At 38.2% G+C, this 24,115-nt stretch overlaps 1 protein-coding gene and 1 long non-coding RNA gene across 3 annotated transcripts in view; one reads left to right on the forward strand and one right to left on the reverse strand.

The window, feature by feature from the left end:
• Positions 1–3,764, forward strand: part of LOC131523382 (uncharacterized) — a 61,531-nt gene extending 57,767 nt beyond the window's left edge. Inside the window, exons 2-4 of one of the 2 annotated variants that reach the window (XR_009266762.1) lie at positions 1,455–1,538; positions 2,666–2,813; positions 2,915–3,764. This is a non-coding gene — a long non-coding RNA (uncharacterized LOC131523382). The remainder of the gene's footprint in view (positions 1–1,454; positions 1,539–2,665; positions 2,814–2,914) is intronic. The other variant, XR_009266761.1, reaches the window with a different exon arrangement.
• Positions 3,765–6,248: 2,484 nt separating this feature from the next.
• On the reverse strand, positions 6,249–11,680 carry si:dkey-87k14.1 (leucine-rich repeat transmembrane protein FLRT2). The gene is made up of 2 exons (XM_058749670.1): positions 11,226–11,680; positions 6,249–8,945 (listed from the first exon to the last, which is right to left on the reverse strand). Exon 2 carries the CDS (start codon positions 8,511–8,513, stop codon positions 6,525–6,527), a length of 1,989 nt encoding a protein of 662 aa, XP_058605653.1. The 5' UTR covers positions 8,514–8,945; positions 11,226–11,680; the 3' UTR covers positions 6,249–6,524.
• Positions 11,681–24,115: the final 12,435 nt, after the last annotated feature.

A 24,115-nucleotide genomic window follows, 5' to 3' on the forward strand; every position in this document is an offset into this window, starting at 1 on the left:
GCAATCTCAAAACATGGACACATGGAAACCATTCACTTTAGTGGGGAACTTTAGTGTTGAAACGCTCTGTGTATTTGAGTTCTCATAAATAGAGGGTCTGCCCTCCAAGGAGTAACTGTAATAATATGGATAGGGGCCAGTGGGCAGGGGAAGGGGATCTCGGGGTCAGGGGGGTGTTGGTTTGTGGGAATGTTGCCATGGAGCTTCTCAATATCTTCATTTGACGCTGATTTGATTCAAATTACTTCTTAGATGTTGCCTTATGGGTTTCTCATTAAGCATTAGCATTGACAGAATCGGGAGTGGGCAGTCATTGCAGATCAGAAGAGGTAGGAAAGCCTAGTAATAAAAAAGCAATCTGCCTTTTGCAATATCAGGTCATAGAAAGTGAAAAAGAAGGAAATTATTAGTTTAGAGATACCAGAGCATTTCTTTTGGTCCTGGTGATATAGAAAAGATAATATGACATTATTAGAATCTTTTTGTGCAGCCTTTATTTGGCCAACATTAGATTAATATTTTAAATTATTTAGCTTAGATTATTATTTAGATGTGTGTATATATATATATATATATATATATATATATATATATAATTGACTAATATTTGTAACTAAATTGATACAAATTTATATAACAATTAGTATGTGAATAATATTTTAACAATAATATTAATTGTAATTTTTTATTAAAAAATAAGTAAAAAAAAGCTGTATAAATTGATTTAAATCATATTACCCATTGCCTTGTTTATAGTTTGTCACTCTCAGTTGATTTATTCCATGAAAATATGCACACAAATAGTTGTTTTCTCCTTAATTCCTGTATGCCTCTGCTTGTTTAAATGTTGCATTTGCACTGACATTTAGATTGCGCACTTCTAAACTATATCCAAAAATATAAGGCATAAGTTTATGCAGTGATTACTTGAGAAGACACCATAGTCACATTTTTCTACTATACAGGAAACATAATCGAACATCTTTCAATAGATTTTTGCTACTGCCCTGGATAAGATGAATAAGATAATTATACATGAGCTCTGGGCAAATGGATGAACACATCCTACTGCTGCTAGACTGCCTGCAGTCCTATTGTAGACACAATGCACCACATCAGCTTTCATTGCTTGATTATTGTGTTCGTGCAAGAATTTGTAATATAAATTGTTGGAAAGATTTTTGTGTCTAATATTTGCCTCACAAGCCAGTTAGAGGGAAATGTCATTATTGATAATTGCACAAGGACATAGTGCCTTTGTTCTCCACCGCTGCCCATAAAAAGTTAAATACGAGAATGATAGTGCACACGAGTTCATGCATGAGCCATATATTCATGCATGTTTGAGTTCATACAGCAGGTCATACAGGCAAAAGAGGCCCATCATCAATACCCCCAGCAATAACATGGCAGATAAGTATCATATCAATCAGAAATATGTAATTTTCTTGCAGATCTATCAAACAGGGCTGTCTAATGAAGAGAGCAAATGCTGTGCGGTGCACATTAGGAGAAGATCAGTCCAGCTATTCATCCAGGTGATGCTCTGCCTGCAGGCAACTATGCATCGCTGTTGCATAATTTAGTTGGCACTCTTAGACATCATTATTTGTAACTCAGATTCTGAAAGATCGAGAATGTCCAACAAATTCTCCTTTGATTTGGTCATTATGTCATTTCCATAGCAAACCTAAAAGTTGTAAAACAGCAGTGCTTTTTCACATTTTATGACGCATTAACATTTTAATTTGTAGCCACATTTCAAATAAGACTATGGAGCTCACGGTTGACTTGTTATTAGTTGGGATTATGCAGTAAATGCCAGTTCATTCCATTTATATTGAGGAGCGTCTCGCTGCAGAACACAAGATCCAGGGGGCGTGGTTGGATCCAGATCCAACTCCTCCCACCTTACATATACTTAAACCTACCCATCTCCACCCCCTGATCCCTAAACCCACCCATCTCCACCCCTAAACCTACCAATCTCCACCCCCTAGATGTGGATCCATCCACGCCCCCTGGATCTTGTGTTGTGCAGCGAGCCCTACTTGTTATATTGGCTCTTAAACAAAAGCTTAATCCTTTAAATAATTGTAAATGCAATTTTACACGAACGCCCACTATGCAAAACAATAAATTGCCTTATTCGGGCTCAAAAAGACAAATGAAGGAAAAACTGTATTGAAACCATCTTACTGTTGTTAATTTATTGTTTTGTTTATGCTGAAAGCTCTTAAAGACTCTTAAAATTCCTGTGGGGTTTTGATGCCTTGCTTTTTGAGTTTTACTGTTTTAATATGCTTATAATTATGCTTAATTAATAAATATAAATGTATATTCATTAATACTTATTATTTAATAAATGCTTGTTCATTGCTAATGATACCTAAACCTTTGAAACTAAGTGTCTTTTAAAAAAAAAAAAGATTTATACCACTGTTCCATGTAGAATATGTGTTTGAATATGGCTTCCTCCATTATTAGAGGCAAACAATGAATTCCATAACCCCCTGTGAATCAGATGTAATGATCAGAGGTCTAACTCAGGAAACCAGCAATCATTGCACTAAGTGTGAAACCTGTCAATATTAGCACATCTTGCTGTTGAAGTCTGGCCTGTTGTTATGATCACTTATTTTTAACTTTGCTTGTTATTCACAAGCTGTACTGCAGACACACAAACCCTTACTGCAGAAGTATGACACTACTCAAAGTCGTGGCAGCTTGTGAAACCGATAGGAAACATCTATGGACTGCATTTTGGTTCCTCAAGCTCTTTTGATGCTGCACAGCTTTGCACAATAGGGTAGGTAGGTAATTTGTTCAGCTGACTTGGTTTCTACTATTGGCTCGCGTTACGCTGTGTTTATTCAATTCATTCCTACACACCCAACTGTTTCTTTCACCTTAGGGTGCAGCTCAGACCCATTGTGACAGATCAGGTCCGCTAGAACCCTCCGGCATGCTGAATTAATATCCCAGGCTGCCACCCACGTCCGTCTGCCATCACAGCATCCCTCAATCCATGTCCATCTTGGAGAAATCACGTTGGTAAATGACCTCTAATAACACCAGAGGTCATAAACGTATTAAGGAATATTCTAAATTCAATACAAATTAAGTTAAATTGACAGCATTTGTGGCATAATGTTGTTTACCACACACACACACAAAAAAGAAATGAGGCACTGAAAAGTAGAAAAGTAAGGCACTTGCATAAATAATACACAAGTTTTAATGAATTAAAAATTAAAGTTATTAAAAGGTTTTCATCATTTTTACAGACATTTTAGGGTTTTGCCATGTGTTGTTTTTGTTTACATCTTGTGTGGGTATACTTTGGAAACCATGAGAATTTATTTTCTTTTATTTATTTATTTTTTGTAATCCACATTATGCCACAAGTGTTGTCAAACATCTAAACCAGGAATAAATATAGATATAAGTTCTTCCACCACAGAAGATCTAAAAGAAAAAAATGCCAGGCCAATTTTTTGAGGAATTTAAAAGCATAAATGTGAAGGCCTTTTTTTTTTTTTTAAAGGCACTTACATAGATAATACACAAGTTGTAATAATAAAATTAAAGTTGTTAAAGTACTGTAATATTTTTTTACAACCATTTTAGGCATTATTTTGTTGTTCTTGTGGGCATATTTTGGAAACCGATTTAAAATTTGCAAATTGATTTTTGCTTTTTAAAATAATTTTTGCTGATGCTGTTGTTGTAATCCACACTATGCCACTGTCAAATCATCTTAACCAGGAATGACTATGGAAGATGTGAGTTTTTCCATTACAGAAAATCTACAAAAAAAAATAAAAAATAAAAAAATCCACCAGCCTGCAGTGAAGAAAATAGCTTTCTGAGATGGGCGTATGGACACTGGCAATAATAATGGAATTGCTGTATGAATTGATTGTAATGAAGCGTGCAGTCAGATGGTTCTCTCCAATATTTGTTTATGATTACAAATGGGTGCTGCTCTGAACCCAGCATCTGAACTCATAAAGCAGTATGGCGCTCCTGGCCTTTCTCTGGGTCTCTGCGGTGGGACAGCGAGAGGTAAAGAATGATGGTTTATTCTCTAGCTCATTTAGAGTTGACCACACAGCTGGAGGGCCCAGATGTACCGATTTAATGGCTAATTACTGTCTCGCACACACACTGCCTGATGGGAGTGAAAGGTCATGCAGAGGAGCTCCGGGTGTGAGTTTATTGTGTTATTTATGCATGTAAATTATTAGCCACAAAATTGCACTACTCAGATACTGTGAAGCCAAACTAATGATGCAATCCATCAAAAAAAAAAAACAACAACAACAACAAAAACACCCTAGTTCTATATATGATGTAATTGTAGACCCTTTTAGTAAGAAAGAAAGAAAGAATGATATTTAATTATCCATAAATATCTAGGAAAAAATTGTTTCAGTATGCTTGCTTGATATTATTTTTAGGTAAAACTGTATGATGAGCTTCATTTTGTTAACATTTTTAATTGCATGGCTCTCTGGAATACTTGAATCTGATTGGTCAATTGCAGTATTCATGGGTCTGATATTTCCAAATGTTTACTGTTGTCTATGGCAACTCTGTAACCAAAAACTGTGCTTCCACGTCTGTCATATCACACTGCAGACTCACTATCGCTTGCTTTGTACAAACACAACTACTTCTAGTGTCTCAGTTATAGATTGTAGTAAAAAATGACCTCAGAGGACTTTAATATTATTGTAATATTGTTGTGCATCTTGTTGCTAACATTTGTATATTGTAAGAGACTTTTTTTCCTTAGTCAAAGCTTTAGGAAAATATACAGTGCAAATTATATAATAATTAAAAAATTTAACTCTAGGTATGGCAAACGAACAATGAACAATACTTTTGACATTTCAAGTTGTATGAATTTACATTTAAGAAATAACATTAACTATGAACATATATTTACACATTACCATTTATCCATTTATGGTTTAATAAATGTTATAAATTCCTGTTTATTGTTAGTTATGTTAATGAATTTAACCTTATTGTAAGTGCTACCTATGTTGTAAACAAAGGTAGACATGTTTTAGAACATTCACCGTTTGATCAATGAGCCAAGCATTATGTGAGTTACGAGTACATGTAAATCGCTTCACGCATGCATATCATAAATGTTATAAGCACTTTAGCCATGATATAAAGAGACAGAACGGCATGTATCACACGTTCATGGAGAATGGTTTGGATGTGGAAAACGGGGCAGATCAGGCGAAGGATTGTCGTAAAACTGGTCAGTGGTGGTATTAACTCTAGAGCCTTGTTTATTGCTGTGCTATGGCTCATTGACACCTGCTCAGAGCTCTGAGAATCTCTCATTTCAAAGCCATAATAATGCTGCAATCTTCACTTGCTGCTGGGGAGTGTACTGGGTGTGCGGCTAAGACAGGGAAACAAATAACAAGCTCTACCTAACTGTGTTATGTTAATTTGAGCAAAATGTCAAAATATTTGTAGGGCACATGTGAATTTCAAAAGGACATATTTAAATGTATTTTTAGATTAGTAAAACCATAATTCCAGCTTTTAACAATTAAGTTGACGTTTTTAGAAACTAACAAGGAAACCAGCCTTTAAAAACCTTAAGCTAGGTTCGGTTATTTTCCATATGATTTAAATGTGTAAAACAAAGAGCAGATTCCTCAAATCTGTCAATTAAAGTGGACCTGTAACATGATGACTTGACTGTATTCGTAATGATCTTCTAACTAAAATGAATGCAGTACACAAGAAAATGCCAGAAATGTAGCCGTCTCTAGCAAGAATGCAATTCTTATGCAAATCTTGAATAACAGCACTAAATACTGTTTAGATATTCTATGGTGAAGATATTTTGCTCATCGAAGCAGATCTGCTGCAGTGTGAGAAATCAGTTAGGACATTTTATGTCTCTGTACAGGAGAATGAAGGAAATCAGCCCTGATGCTGAATTTCACAATATAATTCTAGTCGTGCATCAACCAAGGTTTGTTTTCAGCTGTTTGGCAGGAACTGTCTGAGTTCAGTCCTTGTGAACTGAGCTGTTAAGTAATGATGTGAGATGCTGGATCAAAGAGTATAGCTTGAGGTCTCAAATTAAAAGTGGAGATGGGAACAGACGCCACCTTGTGGTGCTGGTGAGAACTGCTCACTGTTCCTCACTCCTCTTTAAACAAACACACACACCTTCCTTCCATTCCTTACTTCATTTCCTACTTTTACAAATATATAGTGAAGAAGAACGGGGCACTTGACATTGATTTGTGCTTAAAGATTGCTGATTGCTAAGATCCACTTTCTATATCTTCATGAGCTTGGATTGTAGTAATACAACATAGAAACTAAATATTCATAAATCATTGTAGTTTTACTAAGCGATAAAAAAGGAAGGCGATATTGTTCAGAATATAAATTACATATTATACAGTCTGTCTTTTGAAATACAGTGCGTTTAAGAGTCAGGTCTAAATACAAAGGACATTATCTGTTTAAAATCATCATTTATGGCATGTCTCAGACTCTGGAACACTGTTTTTGCAGTACGCTGTGCTATTGTTTCTCCTTTGAGAGTCTCTGAATCCAATACCCCCATTAGGGGTGTAAATCGGCTGAATTCGAAAGTCCCCCTTGAGCAGCTGTTCGTTATTCAAAGAAACTATCTGAAAGCTAGTTTCAGTCATTTCTAGAATAGAGTTATCCTTTTTAGTGCCCGCTTCGCAGTAGTCGTCTTTTCTTCTGCCCCGACTGTATTTCCATTTTGACGACTCTGACCTTCCCTTCTTGTGCATGTGCCAGCAGAATATGCTCAACAGAACCACCAGGACCACAAGCACCGCCCCGCCAATCAGGCCAGCCAGCAGGAAAGGCGAGCTGGGGTCCTGCTGGGTCGCCTGCTCAGGCCCAGTGGCGTTATCGCTGGAGTGAAAGGAAGCAGACTTTGTCGTCACCTCTGAGCAAATTGTATCGTCTCCCGGGTGGTAATTATTGAATGCGTCCAGCGGATCCACGCAAATGCGATAGGTGGACTTGGGCTCCAGGGTTGTCAGTGTGATTCCCTCACGTTTGCCCTGCACAAGCGACTCCTGCATGGGGCCAGTTATCAAACTGTGACCCAGCTTCACCCAGGTCACCTTATAGGCTGTGACGGTGAACGTCGACACCCAGCTTACCTGAATGCACGAACCGTTTAGCACCGCAAAGGAAACTCGCAGCGATTCCTGCATCGGGCTGACCGGGTCACTCGTCCTCTGCTCCCCGTCTTTGCCTGGAGTCGGCGGTGGAAGCGTCAGACGTGGAGGGTTGGGCGTAGGCCGGGAGCGTGCGGGTGTGAAAGCCGTTTGAGTGGCTGACTCAGCGGTGGAGGAAGAGAGCAGTGTGGGCTGTGGGACTGTGGCGGTGCTGTTAGGACACTGGATGAGCTCCAGGGTTAGCTCTCTGATTACCATGCCACGTACCCTCTCTGGTTTCTGGCACATGAAGCCACGGACATTGAGGGTAGCTGGCAGGGATTTTAACCACAGTATGACCCATTTAATGTTGCAGTCACAGAGCCAAAGGTTGTTTCGAACAGTGAGCTGTCTCAGACCGTGGAGGCCGTCAAAGACCCCCTGTGTGAGAGACTGCAGCTGGTTGTTTGAAATATCCAGTCTCTCCAAGCGATGGAGGCCGTGAAAGGCCGTCAAAGGAATCTCATTCATCTGATTATCCTGCAAGTTGAGCTTGACTAAAAACTCGGCTGGCAGATTAGGAGGAGGAACCGTGAGGGAGTTACGCGCCAACGACAATGTTTTGAGATTAACGAGGGTCTGGAGAGCCCCGGGGACGATGCCCTCGTCCGTGAGCAAGTTCCCATCCAGGAGGAGGAGCTCGAGGCCCGTCACGTTCTCGAACGCGTCCTCCGCTATAAATGCGATGCGGTTCTCATCCAGTCGCAGCTCTCTCAGCTCCTCAGGCAGCCCGATGGGGACGCTGCTCAGGTGGTTCTTGGTAAGGAAAAGGGTCTTCAGACTGATGGCCTCCCTGAAGGCCCCCTCCTCCACACCCACGGTGGAGATGGAGTTGTCATCCAGATAGAGCTCCTCCAGGCGTAGCAGCTGCGCCAGGGCGGCCCGGGACACCGTCTGAATGTTATTCTCCTGCAGGTGGAGCACCCGCACATTTTTGGGAAGATTGACAGGGAATTCGTCAAGCTGGTTGCCATAGAGATACACCGTCTCCACAGAGGCAACGTTGTGCATTTCCAGAGGAAATCCAGCATTGTTGATTTGATTGTTGTGGAGGTAGAGGGTCTTATAACCCTCTCCTAGCCCCAGAGGCACTGACGTTAGACTCCTCTCATTGCAGTAAACAAAAGTCCTGTCACACCGGCACTCGTCCGGACAGGTTGTGGCCCAGGAGAAATGCATGTGAAGGCCCAGAAGTATTGGTATCCACGGGCTGATCAAAGTAGGCAGGTCTTTATTCCACATTCGGATCTGTACCTCCATTTTGTAAAACTTTGCAAACTTTCTGACAGCAACAACAGTGCACGTAATTAAAAAGGGTGAAAAAAAAATCAAATAAAATCCACCACACTGGAGTTCTTAGCGGATCTCGAAGCTCGCCTCGGTGGAGAGTATGCGATGTTGAAGTCGCTGGGTAATCCTCCTGTAATTGCCTGTCCTAAGCTCCCCAACACAAGAGCAATAGTCTCATTAACTCGTGCGACTCCCTCTCATCCCTCCGTCCATGCTTGGGCTGGAAATGATAGCAGAGCTCATCACATTGTCACTCTGAGTTTAGGGAGGGACGATTTCAAAGTGTGAGGGCCGGAGCAGCAAGTATGGAGGATTCATCGAAGACGACCTCCTCTCTCGCCACAGCTGGACGATTCTCGTAAGGCACGACCTTCCTCACAAGTAGCATTTTGAGCCACTTACCTATTTTAACAGAAAATAAAAATAGATGAGATGTTATTTCAATGTCAAAACTATCTGCATGTTTTTATTTCCGAAACGTTTTTAAAGGAAAATATGCGGTTTTAATATCATCCATGTGAAATAAGTTCACTACAGTGGTCCTTGGCATTCACTGAAACATAAGCAATACTAATCCACTTGAATTTACTGTGATTTTACCATACCCAACCCCCTTACCTGTGGCAAAATTATTATAACAGATTCAAGTGGATTATTGCAACAGCTCTATAATGAAAGACATTTCAATCTTGCCAAGTAACCTGGCAACTTATTGCATTAATAATAACATGGAATGTGTAAATATGGCAAAAATACATAATAAATATTAAGTGTAATACATATTAAGAAAAAGAGAAAGAAATGGAAAAAAGCGAGCAATAAAGCAGGACACTGGTCCACACTTGCTCTCCGTGAGGAGAGAGTGGTGACTGGCGACGTCAGCATCTCGGAGCTCTCAGACTTGTAAAGGGCACCGAGGTGTTTAATCTGTCAAATGCCACGATGATGGACAGGTCTGTTCTCCAATGCTCTGGCACAGAGTTCTCCTCTCAGTAATAATGATTCTGAACCTGGGGACAGTGTGAACTGCTCTATTAAATCAGTGAAGGGTGCATGAGTTTGAACACGGCTCTGTCCATGATGCAGAAAATATGATATAGTCAATAAGATACTGGCATCTCTCTGAATCCTCTCATGAGATGCATCTGCCATTTTAGCAGCTGTCTCCTTCATGCACAGACTTTGGACAGATCAATTATGGGTTGGATCATTGGACATTTTACATGGTGGAGAATAAAGGTTACAAGTTATGTAATCATGTCAGGTTACAAGATGTAATGAATGTCAGCCTGATGGCTTGAATATTGCTATTGGCTGTACAGATTTCACAAATTAATTTTGTTGTAGTCATTTTGAACATAAATTCATCTTAATATCCCAGTCTTCATTGAGGCCTCACCTATTCCTCACCATCTATTAACTGTCTGCAGTTTGTGTACTGTATTTTGTAGAATTGTTCTATATTGCTTTTGCACTATATTTAGTGTATATTGTATTATCTAAATCTCATGTAGATTGCATCACTGTACCTACTATACAGTTTCCACTGGCCTTGCTGTATAAATATAACAATTCTATTCTATTCTGAAAGTGTACATTCCTTTGCAAAAAAAAAAAAAAATTAAAAATAGAGCTTTCACAGTCTGTTGCTGTATATCTCAGCAGAGGAAAAATTATCTTACAGGATTTTTTTTTCTTTCTTATATTATTCTATGTTTTGATTTAATAAACAAAGGTCCAATATATAATAGTGGAGGCCATTTGTTTACTCCAGCCTTTACTTACTAGTCGGCTACATTGATCCAGGATTTCAACTATCGTTATACAATGGTGTTCAGGTTTTGTTCATTGAATTACTCTTAGAAAACGCCTGAAGAGCAGACAGCAGATTTGAGCAGTGGTGTGGTTATGCACACATGGAAAATCACACATGGAAGTGCTTGACATCTTACTGCTATAAACACACTTATGAAATGTTCTGCTTTACCTCTTATTCTAGAGAATTTGTGTTCTCTATAAACTCTATAAAATATTGTTATTTTTAAAATGTATACTACATAACCTGTAAACTGGTTAAATGCAAGGTATCCAATACGTTAACCAATATATTAGAATTATTGGAAGTGAAAAGTATGAATATGAATATGTGTGCTCTGATGGCGTATTGGGTTTGTGTAGGTAACTGTGAGGCTGAGCCTTATCGATGCATATGTATTAGTCATGGTTTATATTGAGGGCAATTTTGTTTAACTGTAATTTATCATGTGGCTTTCCATTTTTCCACCTTTTTTAAAAAATTGTACTTATATTATAAGGTACACAGCAGATTTTAGCAGTCAGTGTAGACTGATATATTAGTGTTAAAAGAGTAAATGACATACAATACAGTCATGAACTGCGAAATATAGCTACAGGCACCAAATACCATCCCGTAAATATTCACCAAATGCCATGCCTAAAATATTCAGTAAATTTATCGGCATTTTTTTCGTGTTACTGTTGTTTTTAACCTACTTATACGAGAATTGTTCAAATGTAATTTAGGAGTACATATATAACGGCTGTTATACAAGAAGTTTCTCGCAAGAGCGCAATTAATTAAATCTGGAAATTAATTTGGAAACACTAACAGTTCCGTGTGTCTTTACTCTCTAAGCGTAGTTTTTTTCTTTTAGTCCTCACCTTTTCTGAAGAGGCTTCGACCCATCTAGGCAGCATTTTAAAGTCTTGTAGTCTCTTCTCCGGTATGAGTTCTCAGAATATACATCCCCCAGATAAACTAAAATATAATTCCAGACCCCCAACAGAATCAGCCTGACGATCCTTTAGTCCGGATGGTCTAAAAAGCATCATTTTGTCGAGCATTTGATCCTGGGGAGGATTTCGAGTAGCTGCGCATCATGATGCGCCCGAGAGCCGCTGCTTCAATCCCGCTGATGCGCTCCCGAGTTCCGCGCTTCCTTCACCAAATGCCCGGAGCGCGCTGGACTCCACACTCTCTTTCACGCTCTCTCTCTCACACACATACACACTCCTCTCACTGTTTCACAACCAAAGATGTTGCACTTCTTCTTGATTGAGGTCCGATTTCTCTACCGTAATTGGTTTCATCTGATTGTTTATTCCTAATGCACTGCGCTCGTTTCCCTTTGGAACCTATGGGAGGAATTGCAGTAATGAATTCATTTGATAGCTCTCTCTCTCTCTCGCTCTCTCTCTCTCTCTGCCCTTTTATTTTCTGTTGTACTCTCAATGCATTTGAGTTGCTCTGTACAGCAGTTATTAATTTTAGTTTTTGTATTTCATTTATTATATTTAATAATATAAATATAATATTATTACCGATAATCAATAGTGTGGTTATAAAAAGTTATAAAGTTATTATTAAAAATCTACTGGCATAGTTTTCTAATCACACAGTGTTTTTGCAGCGTTGAGCATTGCAACCAATCACAGACGTGTCCATTGAACGATGCGATTGTAACAACCAATCGGAAGCGAGTTACAAAGGCTCCGGTTAAATCTAATTGGTAGTAGCATGATCAGTAACTATTATGATTGTACCAGTCACTTATATTTTATTTTTGTAATAAATTATGAACAATTTATTATTTTGTCATAATCATGCAGCCCTATTTTCTATAGATTTCTTATATCGCATAATACATTGAGAATTGAGAATGGAGATGTGTGAAGGTCAGAGTATTGTCGTTTTCTATCTCACCTTGATTGTTTGTGGTATTATACAGAGCAAAGCTGTGTTTGTTGTAACTATTTTTAATTTTGGTGAATTGGTTGCTCATATGAATTTGTGCGATCCAATTCATATGTTTTTCTAAAAATCATAAGTTTTTTAACAAATCACACATCGTACGAGTAGGCTATATTTGAAATCGCCACCTCATAAAATAGGCCTACTATTTTTTCATGCGTACTTGGTTTCTCTTACCAGTGAGAGCTGTGGGAATATAGAATGCTTGGAGCTGGACGACGAAGGATGCTTCTTAATAAGAAAGCTTCATCCTAGTACGGCTGCATATATCGGCTGCAACATCAAGAGCTTATGAAGATCTTCTCAATTTAAAGGATCCTTGTAAGGCAGCCTTCGTTTCACATCCTTCATTTGGCCTATTTTGAAGGATGTATCAAGTGTATCCTTTGTGTCCTCCAGTCACCCACAATCCTTTGTACACATTCCAATTCACATTCCGAATCAGCACTGAGCTCGTCAAATTTCGTTATGAAATGTAGGGTAAAAAAAAAAAATTTCAGAGAGGACGTTATATGTTTTCTTATGTTTTGTTGTGAACTAAGCACATAAAGCTGAACTGCCCATGATGTAAAACCAGTGGGAGACCACAGACGGTTGTTATTCACTTTATTGCATTAATGGAAAGTCAGATTAAAAAGTATACTTAATATACTATATATTTTTCCCTATTTATTTATTTATTTTATCATGCCGTAACCACATGGAAACCTTTATTATGTTGCCATGTGGACTTTCTAGACTGTCTTATTCTAGCATTTAATGCTGAGGAGGGGTCCAGCCTAAGAATCAGAAGTACTGGTTTTATCAAGAATGCAACCTTCTGATCGAGAAACACGTGAAATCTGTTACTCTGCTCCACACATGTGCTACTCCAGAATGGCTTTTAGTCTGTGCGTTACTTGGAGACATACAAAGATAGATGTTTCTCCCTTATTTGAACATTAATATTGGTTAAATGTTATGGCACATCCAGTAATGCAGCTGATAATCTTGTATGGTTTATTTGGTTAACACCTGATAATTTGTTGGTTACAAACTCAGTTAATAGCTTTTTTTTTTTTTTTTGTAATGAATGAGGAAATTATGCTATTTTAGTGAAATGGAAAAGTGAGAAGTGTTATCAAGTTCAAGTGCATAAGATTTGGAAAAAAGCAAAGGCCACATGCTGAGATGAAACACTCATATAATAAGGGCTCAACTTCGGCGACTATCATGATTTATTCAAATGGTGCAATAAGATGAAAAAATGAATCTAAAGATATTTTACATGAAAGTTAATTTGTTTCTGACTCAAATCCATTTGCAAAGAAAAGTTTCTGCGAGTGGGTCATGGAAGGCGAGAGTGATCATCACGATCTAGTCCGCGATGAAAGATCAGTAACTCATTTCCTTCTGTGGCTCAAACCCGAAACGCCTCTTTCCTCAGAGCAAAAGTGAAAGGATACGCACGCCCCTTTAATGAACCATCAAACCAATACCAATGTGTTCTAACCGACACAAAGCACACAGACATGACTCTGCTCTCTTGAATCGTAAGATCGGTCCTTTAATCTTCTGATGCGTTCTGCCTCACATGAAACATCAGTCAAATCAGTGCTAGGATTATTGGGTTTCTGCTATTTAGTTACAGTTACGTTCACCCAATCAATGACAGACGATATGAGGAAACCTATAAATGACAGGAGGATAGCATAATTGATAGCTTATGGATAAGAATGCCAACAGCCTGGTTACGGCAAGCCTGATCAATTTCTTATCAATTTAAATTAATTAGTCACAGATGACAACGGAGACTATGGGACTTCCAACCAATCATGACAATCATAGACAGCAGCCTTTTGAACACAAATTGGATATCAAAGAACGCACACAACCCTCGCACACCACATTATTTGTATTATGTTGCTTTATTATCTACCCTCTTTCTTTTGCTATTTGAAGTTGTGTTGGGTTTCTTAGTCCTGATCGTGGCATTCTCAAAAACTGTTGATTTTTCTGACAGGAGCTCAGTCTACAGAATGCTAAATTTAAATTCATTTTAAAGAAGACCGTTGGACATTAATTAAATAATGTGTCACGATATGCATTCACAAAGGAACGTATTATGAATTAGCTATTGGCTTGGCAACACCGGTGTGGGTAGTGCTTATGCAGGATTATGCTGATGAAAGCTTGAAACAGACGTCTACCCCACTGAAGAGAGGCAAACAAACAAATAAATAAATATAAAAATAACATTCACTACTTTGCAGAGTTCTGGCAATGGTGTCTCATTATTTTCTGCTTACAGACAGGTAACATTGCCTATAAGCTGCAGGCTAGTGCTTATATAGGGAAGAATATGCTAACTTTATTTGACCTAACTTTTGGTAAGAACACAGAGGACTCTGTAATTGGCGCATAAGTTAGAAATGAATTGGTTTTGAGTCAATGCGATAACATTTTGTGGTTTTAAAGCTAAGGTAAGGGAGTATTTGAATTTATAAGTTTCACTGGCTGCACTAGTTAGCCGTTGGAGGTCAATGACAGACTGCTAGTCAAACACAAAGCCTCTTTCTTGTTGTGTGTCTGTCTGTTAGGAAACAAAAAAGAACACCCAGAACATTAAGTTACTCGAGTTAGGGAGAAAAACAAACATGTTTGTCAAAGCTCAGGAGCCGGGAAACTGTGTGGCCAAATGCGCGTTCAATCACCAGCCAACTTATTTAATCAGCACTTCTCCCAGCTTGACACAAATTAGCAGGACAACAGAAAAAGCAAACTCTGCGGTGTGTTGTACCAGATAGCTGCCCCTCTTTATGCATCTCCGGCTGCAGTATCTCTGAATGGCAAACAGATAGTGCTAGTCAAAGGAAGACTTGTCATAGGCAGCAGTGGGAGGTCAGGGGCCACACTGCTTTAGCTTGTTTCCCCAGTTCAGCCTCTGTAACCTCTTTGCTCACTTCTAAAATATATACAAAAACTAAGACGACTAGTGAAAATGATTAAATCTAGCTTTTTTTTCTAATTTAATTTTTTTTAAATCTTGACATACACAAAAATTAATACATGTATGATGAACGTGTTTACTTATAAATGTTTTCCATATTGCGCTGTAACATGTCAATAAAAAGACAAACATTCTCAACCCAAAATTTAACATGGTCAGTGTGACATTTTTCACTTGAATGTTTTTTTTTTTTATGAATTAGTTTCTTTATTAACCATAATGTTTATTCGATGATTAGCTTCTGGAAAATTGCAAAAAAAAAAACAAAACAAAAAAAAACCTTTAAACCTTCTTTTTTATTTAGTTATTTTATTAATTTAACTTTTTTTAAATTTTACATTTTCTTGAGCTTATTGAATTTTTGAGCAAATGTTTTGAATTTTTATTTTTTTTTACTGGCCTAACATTTATTCTCACCTAGAGAATACATTTATTTGATATCAAAAATACAGTAAAATCAGTAATATTTAAATTGTGAAATATTATAACAATTTACATAACTGTTTTATATTTGAATATATTTTAAAATGTAATAGATTCCTGTGACGTCAATGCTGAATTTTCAGCAGCTATAACTCCAGTCTTCTGTGTCACATGATCTTTCAGAAATCACTCCAATTTGCTGATATGATGCTCAAAAAACTAACTTATTATTATTATTATTATTATTATTATCAATGTTGAAAACAGTTGTGCTGAATATTTGTGTGGAAACTATGATGCTTTTTGTTCAGAATTATTTGTTGAATAGGAAGTTGAAAGAGCAGCTATTTATTTTAAATAGAAATCTTTTGTAACATTAGAAATATCTTTTTCAATTTTAATCAATTGAATGCATATTCACAGCATTTTCTTTTTTTTTCTTCTTTTTTTTATTAAGAGTGCAAAACATACAACATACGGTGAACACAAAAACAGCAATAGAGCATACATTTTCTAAAAATATATGTTCGTACAGTATGACCAAATTGTTATGATGTAGCATCCTTTCATGAGAATACCAGAAAGCAAATAGTTTATTAGAGGAGCAAGGACAGCGACCAGGCTCACTGACGCCTAGCATGTGAAAGTGAGAGTTGAGATGTGCGACTCACAGTCCGAGTCGACCATTTGTCATGCTGAAGACTGGCATTATCATTGAGTTCATTCTGGAGGGCTGACCCAGATGGCCAGTGCCAGTACTTGCTACACTCCAGTGAATCTGAGACGGCCCTGGTTGAGAAGGGGGCTTGGGCTGGTGATGGAAGGGGGGCCGTGCGCTCTCCATCTCATCAGAGTCATGCCTGGGAGCCCGGCTGTTCTCATCCAGACATTACCACACAGACAGGAAGAGACTGTTAATGACTACATATGCCATTGTGAAACCAAGGCCACCTTGCAAATATTTTAACACAGTCTCCGTTCACTCGCTCCCCCAATGGGGATACAACCGAACAAGACCTAATGAGTGTCCTTGAGGTATTTAATTATTTTTAAAGGGACTGTAGGATGAGACTTTTTTTGGTCCAGTTGTGAAGTACCCTAATATTTACCACCCCCATAATTGGGATCATCTGTCATCATTATCCGTACTTAGCTCTGATGAGTCAGTGTGCAATGAGAGGGGTAGTTTCGCTTAATCATCGGTGTCAAAGAGCCACCGAAACCTGTTAGGTTTTATGTAACTTTTTCATTATTCCATATGGCATCAATGAGGCAGAAAAGACCTCTCATTCTGCAGGTCCATTTGCCGATTTCAGTCCTCGGGATTCTTTGTTCCCTTCCACGCTGCCGCAGCCATTGAGAAAAGGGAAATCAGTTCCACCTCTGTCAGACACCCACTCTGCCAAATGTAGCTTAGCCTCAGAATCAACAGCGGCGGTGGTAGAAACTCGCTATTTTCTTTGCCAGATGTGAATCTTTTCAATCGGCCCATCGCTCTTCTTCGCACACCTCTGGCTGCCAGAGTAACTAGGCCAATGAATGATGCTAATGTAAGCTATATTAATGAGAGGGATCGGTTTCTGCTCTAATTATTTACCATTGGGTCAGGCTAGAGGAGATAATTCTTCCTCAGGTGGCACGAGGCCGAATGCCGGCGTCTGCCACCGCGGCTATGATTAATTGAAACATACCCGTGCAAATGAATCACATATGGTCAATATCTTCCCATGCAAGTTCAGCGTTAGACATAGAACTTGGGTACTTTGTTATTAGCATCTCAATTTATGGCCTTTTGCAGTTTTCCTCAAGGTTTGGAGTCGTTAAAGGGAAATTTAATGCATTGTATTATTCATGTCTTCTCGGGTCGGAGTCTCGTCCGAGTTCATCACACGACACTTTAGATTAATTGCTGTGATCTGAGGAACCAAAAGCTGCAGCACCTGTCCTGTTGCGGAGATATATCAACATTAAGGAACGGAGAGAGGTGACCATTATTTATCCTGACTGTTAAACACTACTGAAACTCCCATAGCCATGCTGAGGAGCTGGAGGAGGGCTGGTGTTCTCATAAATGTGTGAAGCATTAGCTTTGGGCCTCGAGCCATCACGGGCGCTCAGAGGCTTGATTGGAGATTTCGACCCTTTCGGATTGTTTAAACGCTGATGTGATTTGTCTCCCTCGTTACCTTTACTGTATTCTAATGTTGCCTCATTTATAGTAACCACCTGCCTTGCCATCATTTGGGAGCCTGTAACAAGGAACTGAATCTTCACACATGAACTGAAAGTCATAAAATATAGGAGTCCTAATTTTTTAATGGGCTTAATTGCCTTTTGGTGAAGTACTGTAATTCACTCAGTCAAATCACTCAGTGTCTGTTTAATAAATGCAAGAAAACCAAATTACACTTATGTAACTAATTTTTCACCTCAGTGGACAGAAAATAAGAAAATCCGTAAAAGAGAATCTTAAATCATCTTAATTGGGTTTAGAAATGTTCAAAGAAAGAATTAAAATACAAAACTTGGACACAGTGGTTTAAAGGGAAAGTTCACTCAAAAATCTTACCCTCATGAATGATTCAGTTTCTTCAGCCAAACACGAAAGTAAATGAGGAGTGTTTCAGTGGTTAACAAAATGAACTGTTTCTGTCCATACAAAGAAAGTCAGTCCAAAACTTTCAAACTCCAAAAAGAATATAAATGCATTATATAATGAATCCAAATGATATACTGTTGATGCAATTGATGCAATCACAATGTCTGAACAACAGATGGAAATGTGTTCAATTCCAAATCAAATCAAATGCTTGATTAACATGCATATGCACAAACTACATCAAATATGATAACACAAATTTCAGACTAAACGATTCTTAAGTAACAAATGAGAACCAGTGAGGTAATTGGTGTTTGAGGTTTATGTCGCCACATTAGATTCATTTCAGTCTTTTCAAAGTGTCAGTGTTGCTTCAGAAGACTTTTGATAAACCTATTGAGTCATGGTCAAATTTTATGTTACATTTATGTCCTTTATGGAGCTTGAAAGTTCTGGACCCCACTGACCAATGTAAAACAACAACAACAAAAAACAGCTGAAACATTTTCATCATCTTTTGTGTTCTGCAAAGATACAAAAGACTAATGTTTGAAAGGATATGAGGTCAGTAAATTACAGTATGCCAGAACTGTTCAGTTCACCAAGCAGATACATTTTTTTTTTCTTCATGATTTCAATAGAAGAAACTGGCCGAAGCGCGCACAGCCATAGCAAAACAGTGCAGATGTTTCATTTCAAGCAGGACAGCACTGGTACAGCCATATAAATCGAGGAGCACTGACTTATTCTATTCGATTGTATGTGATGCTATCCAGCAATGGTTAGTATTACTTTTCAGTCACTGAATTTGTGTGTTCCTCATGCTGGTTAAATTCTACACCGACTGAGGTGAAACGTCTAAAGGCCAGCATCCGTTCTCGTGACTGCCGAATACACCGGAGCAGTGCTTGGCTTGCATCCAGTCAAACGGATACCTTCATAACAACCTCTTGTTTTAATGAATGCCCTCTTTCTTGTATACATGCAGAGCAAGAGCTCGCAGCTTGTGTTCCCTGACAGCCGGCCTCAAAAGTATACCCTGACCTGGAGCAACTGGCTCCAATGTCCTAATCACAAGACTCTACGTGTGTTGTTATTATTCCAGGCAATGGAATCTAAATGCATCAGACAAGTGTGTGTATTGTGCTTTGTATGGGAAGGAAATGAGAGAAGTTGACCACACCGGCCATGGAGAACTTTTAGGAAAGGATGTGAAAATATACCAATTTTGGTTTTCTTTCATCGGTTCATCATTGCTAATGAACTCTGCTTTTAAAAAAACATTTAGAAACAGGACTGTGCAATGAAACCACCTATTGTATGTGTACTTTTAGTTTCTTTGCTAAAACATTCTAACAACACCTGGTAATGTGCTGCATTTATTTCTCTTAGCCTTAATTCCCGCAGAAGTCATGGTTTGGCTTAAGCTAATGGCTATTTACCATTCTTGTGCTGAATAACCCTCTTAGCAAAACACTAAAGAGGATGCATCCTTTTTTAGTGACGAGAGTGCTGACAGAACATTCAGGATTTTTCATTTGTTTAACTGTATTCAAGAGCTTTAGTGTAGCCTGAAAATACTTCCCATTTGTTCGTGTTATGTTCTAATACTCCATAGTTTTGACAGTGGCCTGGTAATCACAGTGTTTGCAGAATGTCAGTGAATTTCTAATGACTCTGCGCGAGGGGAGATTTCAGAGCAGATCAAGGCCTGCTAACAGACAAGATCTGTGCACAATGCCATCGGGATGCACTAACCAAACGGACACTTTATTCAGAGATTGTTGCTTAAAACAGTAGGAAGTCTGCCATCTTTTGCTAACAGAGCTATGCGAGTGCCGTAAAAAAAAAAAAAACGATATCTTAGACTATCTATAATGCCTCATTATTACATTTTTAGATAAATACTTTTTTTTTGTTTTAATAAAAGTATCATTCAGTATCATTCACAAATTTCCACAAACCAAGTGTTTTCAGGTTTGAATTGGAGGAGGAGAATAAGAGTCATTTTCTTCCTTGAAAATGCAAATCTCTGGAAGTTATTGATTTGTTGATCATATTCATTGTTAGAAGTTATTATTTATTTATTTTCGGTTTATTATGTCACATACCAGAGAACATCTGCAGAGTAAAGCTACAGTACAAAATATAAACAGATGAGAACCATATATGGTTTCTCCTTGTTGAAGACGATGAAGAAGCACATTTATGTCATTCAGAGCTTTTTTTTTTTCTTTTTTTCTTTTTCATTTTACCAGTCCCGTCAGCTCAGAGTAACTGCTAAGAGTTTGACTTTGTTCACCTAAGGCTGTTGATGTTCCTGGACTTGCGGATCTTTTTATTTCCTTCCGCGTGCAGATGCAAGAGAACCGGACTCACAGGCTCATTTGTGTGAGTGTACATTACCTGTTTATAAATTAAGAGTGCCTAACCCCTGTGTCATAATTTATGATACCGTCTGTAAAGTCTGGCTAATGGGCTTTCTCTCTGAAAAGTGCAGGGCTTAAAGGTTCGCCCGTATATCATGTCACAGGGACTCTGACATGTCCACTTATTCCATCAAGTCAAGAGACACTGCCAAAAATCCCCCAAATGTCATTAGCAAGATTACTTTCCTTTTGTTACATAAAACGCTTCCTTTTCTCCAGGCCTTAGCTCATCTGTGTATCTAATGACTTAACGTCCAACGAGGGAAACATTTGACAAATGTTGTAAGTGCACTTTTTAACACATGCAGCTAAGTCTATGGATTATTTTCTGGCCGTGTCTCTCAACATGGTTGGCAGTGACATGGGTATTAAAATCCTGATGGAGAATATGATTTTTTTTATGCCACACAGCATGAGCGAAAACAACGAATAAAAATAAACCCAGCGTCAGGCATTGGTCTTCAGCCTAAAGGCGGTGGCAAGCATTTGGCAATGAAACCTTAACGTGCGCCAGCCTCGACTCTGATTTATCGCCAGTCTCCTCCAGCACAGAGAGTTCTGCCCAGATAATAATCACTACTGTGCTCAGATATGCCGACGGTACAAACTCAGCTGTGACTCTAGCCGTTTCACAATACATGCTGAATTTAAGCAATGGCGAGGCACTTACAATGAAAGTCAATGGGGATGACTTTTGGAGGTTTTGAAAAGCAGAAAGGTGAATCTTATAATTACATAAAGCACTTACATTCATTTTTCTTTTAAAACCTGTGTTATTTCTTTTATTTTTTTACAGTCATTTTGGGATTTAGGCATGCTGTCATGGCAACAGTAATGTACATTTGGATATAACTTAACACAGAAAAGGTTAATGAGTAGGGATGTAACAATATATTGTCACAATATATCACAATAAAAAATGTAACTATATGTATCACATATAATTCATCTAAAAATGTTTAGACATTTAATTTATGCTTTTATTCATATATAAACATTGATCAATTGATATACAAAGAGTGAATCAAATATGGTAAGCACGGAAGCTCACACATTTGAGCTTCCATATTTATTAGTTATTATTAATAAATTAAAAATGAAATACATTGTTTAATAAAATACATTTTTAAATGTAAGTAGTCAGGGACAGAGTGCAAGCTGTTTCTAACATAATTCTGTATTTTTAACTAAGCAGAGCAGAGTAATTTTTTTTTTATACCATTTTGGCAAGATTGTTATATCTGGCGTATTTGGCATATTGTTTCGTGTTGTATTTTGATGTTTATAAATTGGCCCCATTCACTTACGTTGTAAGTTTCTCACTGTATAATTTAGATTTTTGCTTGTTGTAAAGAAAAGGAGGGAGATTTGTGTGGTATAATCACTGTACTGAACCTCGAATATTCCTTTTAAGACCTCGCTATACCCAATATTCATATTAATTAATGTTGTTTGAGTAGCAGTATTACTTAAGTTTAAAGGAGAGATGAATCTAGGCCAGCGTCTCACTGCGAAGGCCGTAACCAACCAGAAGCTTTGCCCTGCCAACATAAACGGACTCCCTCCTCGAAATCTTTCAATTTACTATATAAATCAAGGCATGGAGTAGCGTCTGGCTGATCTGCCGCGGGCCTGAAACCGGAGCCGTCCTGGCAGCAGAGGCAGGGCCAGAGGACACACACAGAGGAGCGGTGGGTTCTCAAAGCGAGGCGGTTCTCTGGAATATTTCCCTACCACTTAATCATGCCTCCCGCCAGCTGTAAAAATTGAGAAAAATGTCGTCCCCCACTTTGCTCTTATCTGGGAGCGAGTGGATAAAAGACGGAGATGACAAATTCCAACATGTGTATGTCAGAAGATATACGAGGTGACGGAAGTATTTGAATACTGGAATGAGCTTAACAGCTCCGACTGCATGGCTCAGCAAGGCTCGGAGAGGTAGAGAGCTTAAACCCGCTCTTGGAAGACAGAGCGAAGACTTTCTAAAAGGGCCAAGGCTATTTCTTTGCACTTTTCCACGTTGAAAGTAATGTATTTTCTTAGTGCTGAATGTCATGCTGTATGATACCGAATATTCACCGTATAATATTCACCATATAATGGTTTGTTAAGAAGCACTTGGCTGAGCGACACTAGCAAAACACATGCCTCTGGAATTATCCAGCTATAAAACAACTGAATTGGGAGCTATTACTCAAACTTCTATTGACTGCATGCATTGATGAAGGAAAAAGTCTTTGCTGGTTAAACAATAAATTCCTGAATTGTTTAGATGGATTGGCCTTGTTTTTGCAGTGAGGGGAATATTCTGTCTGAGCAATCAAAGTTGGAGTCACAAGTTTGTGATTAATCTTAATTAAGCCTCTTTGTTTGCTATTGTAAAAGCAGACAAAGGACAGTCTGAGATAATTACATGTGGACCAAAGCACCTAGACGTGTGTATTTGTGTATGATGTGTGGGAGGGATTTTTGCAATTATTGAAAATAGATTAATAAAAGTTGGAAGAAACAATTATTATAATATTCCATTATAGAAAATAGTGTTGTGAGTGAGACTAATGTGTGTTATATGATTTATATGCATACTACTCATTAAAGGATATTACTTTGGTACATCCTGCGATATTCCATAGGTCTCTGTGACAGTGTTTTTCTCCATAAACAACAAAATAAAACTGGCCGTTTACTGCCTCCAGATTTTTTGTTTAGCCAATCTGCTTTTGATGTGCTTCCTGCCTGCCAATCATTTTTGCAAATTCTCCCAGTGAGCAGTCCACATATGGGAAGCTGGAAGCTGCAAGGGTGATAGATGAAACTTAAGCGTTTCTCATGAGTTTGTAGGGTGTGAAATGTTCATGATTTATCAACTGCAAACAATAGCTTAAGCAGCCAAAGGCCACAAAATGAGTAGAAAGACAAGAAAATAAAGAGACCAAAAAGAAGAATATGTAGAGATGAATGCTTTAAAATAGGCGTTGAACTTGCTTTGCTTCTTGACAGGCAAAAATACCATGCTGTGCCAAAAAGGTGGGATTGTAGAAAGTGGGAGCATGTCTAATTCATTTTAAATCTGGCAGAAGTTCTAGAATAGTTAACATTGCCTACAACACAATTATGTTAATTTAGTCCCAATCAAATGGAAGTAGAATGTTTCTTACGCAGTGTGACCTGCATACATCACCAGAGAGAAAGTCCGGTTATGACATCCCTAGTGAAAAATAAATATACTAAAATGTATTTGAAATATATTTATTTCATGCTGAGTACTACATATTTATGTACTATTGGAACTATTGCAAATATACTTCAGGTATACTTTAAATATCTTGCATTAGACTAATTTCCATTTAGAAAATTGAT

This window comes from Onychostoma macrolepis, chromosome 17 (assembly GCF_012432095.1).
Source record: "Onychostoma macrolepis isolate SWU-2019 chromosome 17, ASM1243209v1, whole genome shotgun sequence".
Taxonomy (NCBI): Eukaryota; Metazoa; Chordata; class Actinopteri; order Cypriniformes; family Cyprinidae; genus Onychostoma; species Onychostoma macrolepis.

Excerpts from the sequence above, each read along its gene's own strand:
- si:dkey-87k14.1 (XM_058749670.1), bottom strand. The coding sequence starts at position 8,513 with ATGGAGGTACAGATCCGAATGTGGAATAAAGACCTGCCTACTTTGATC.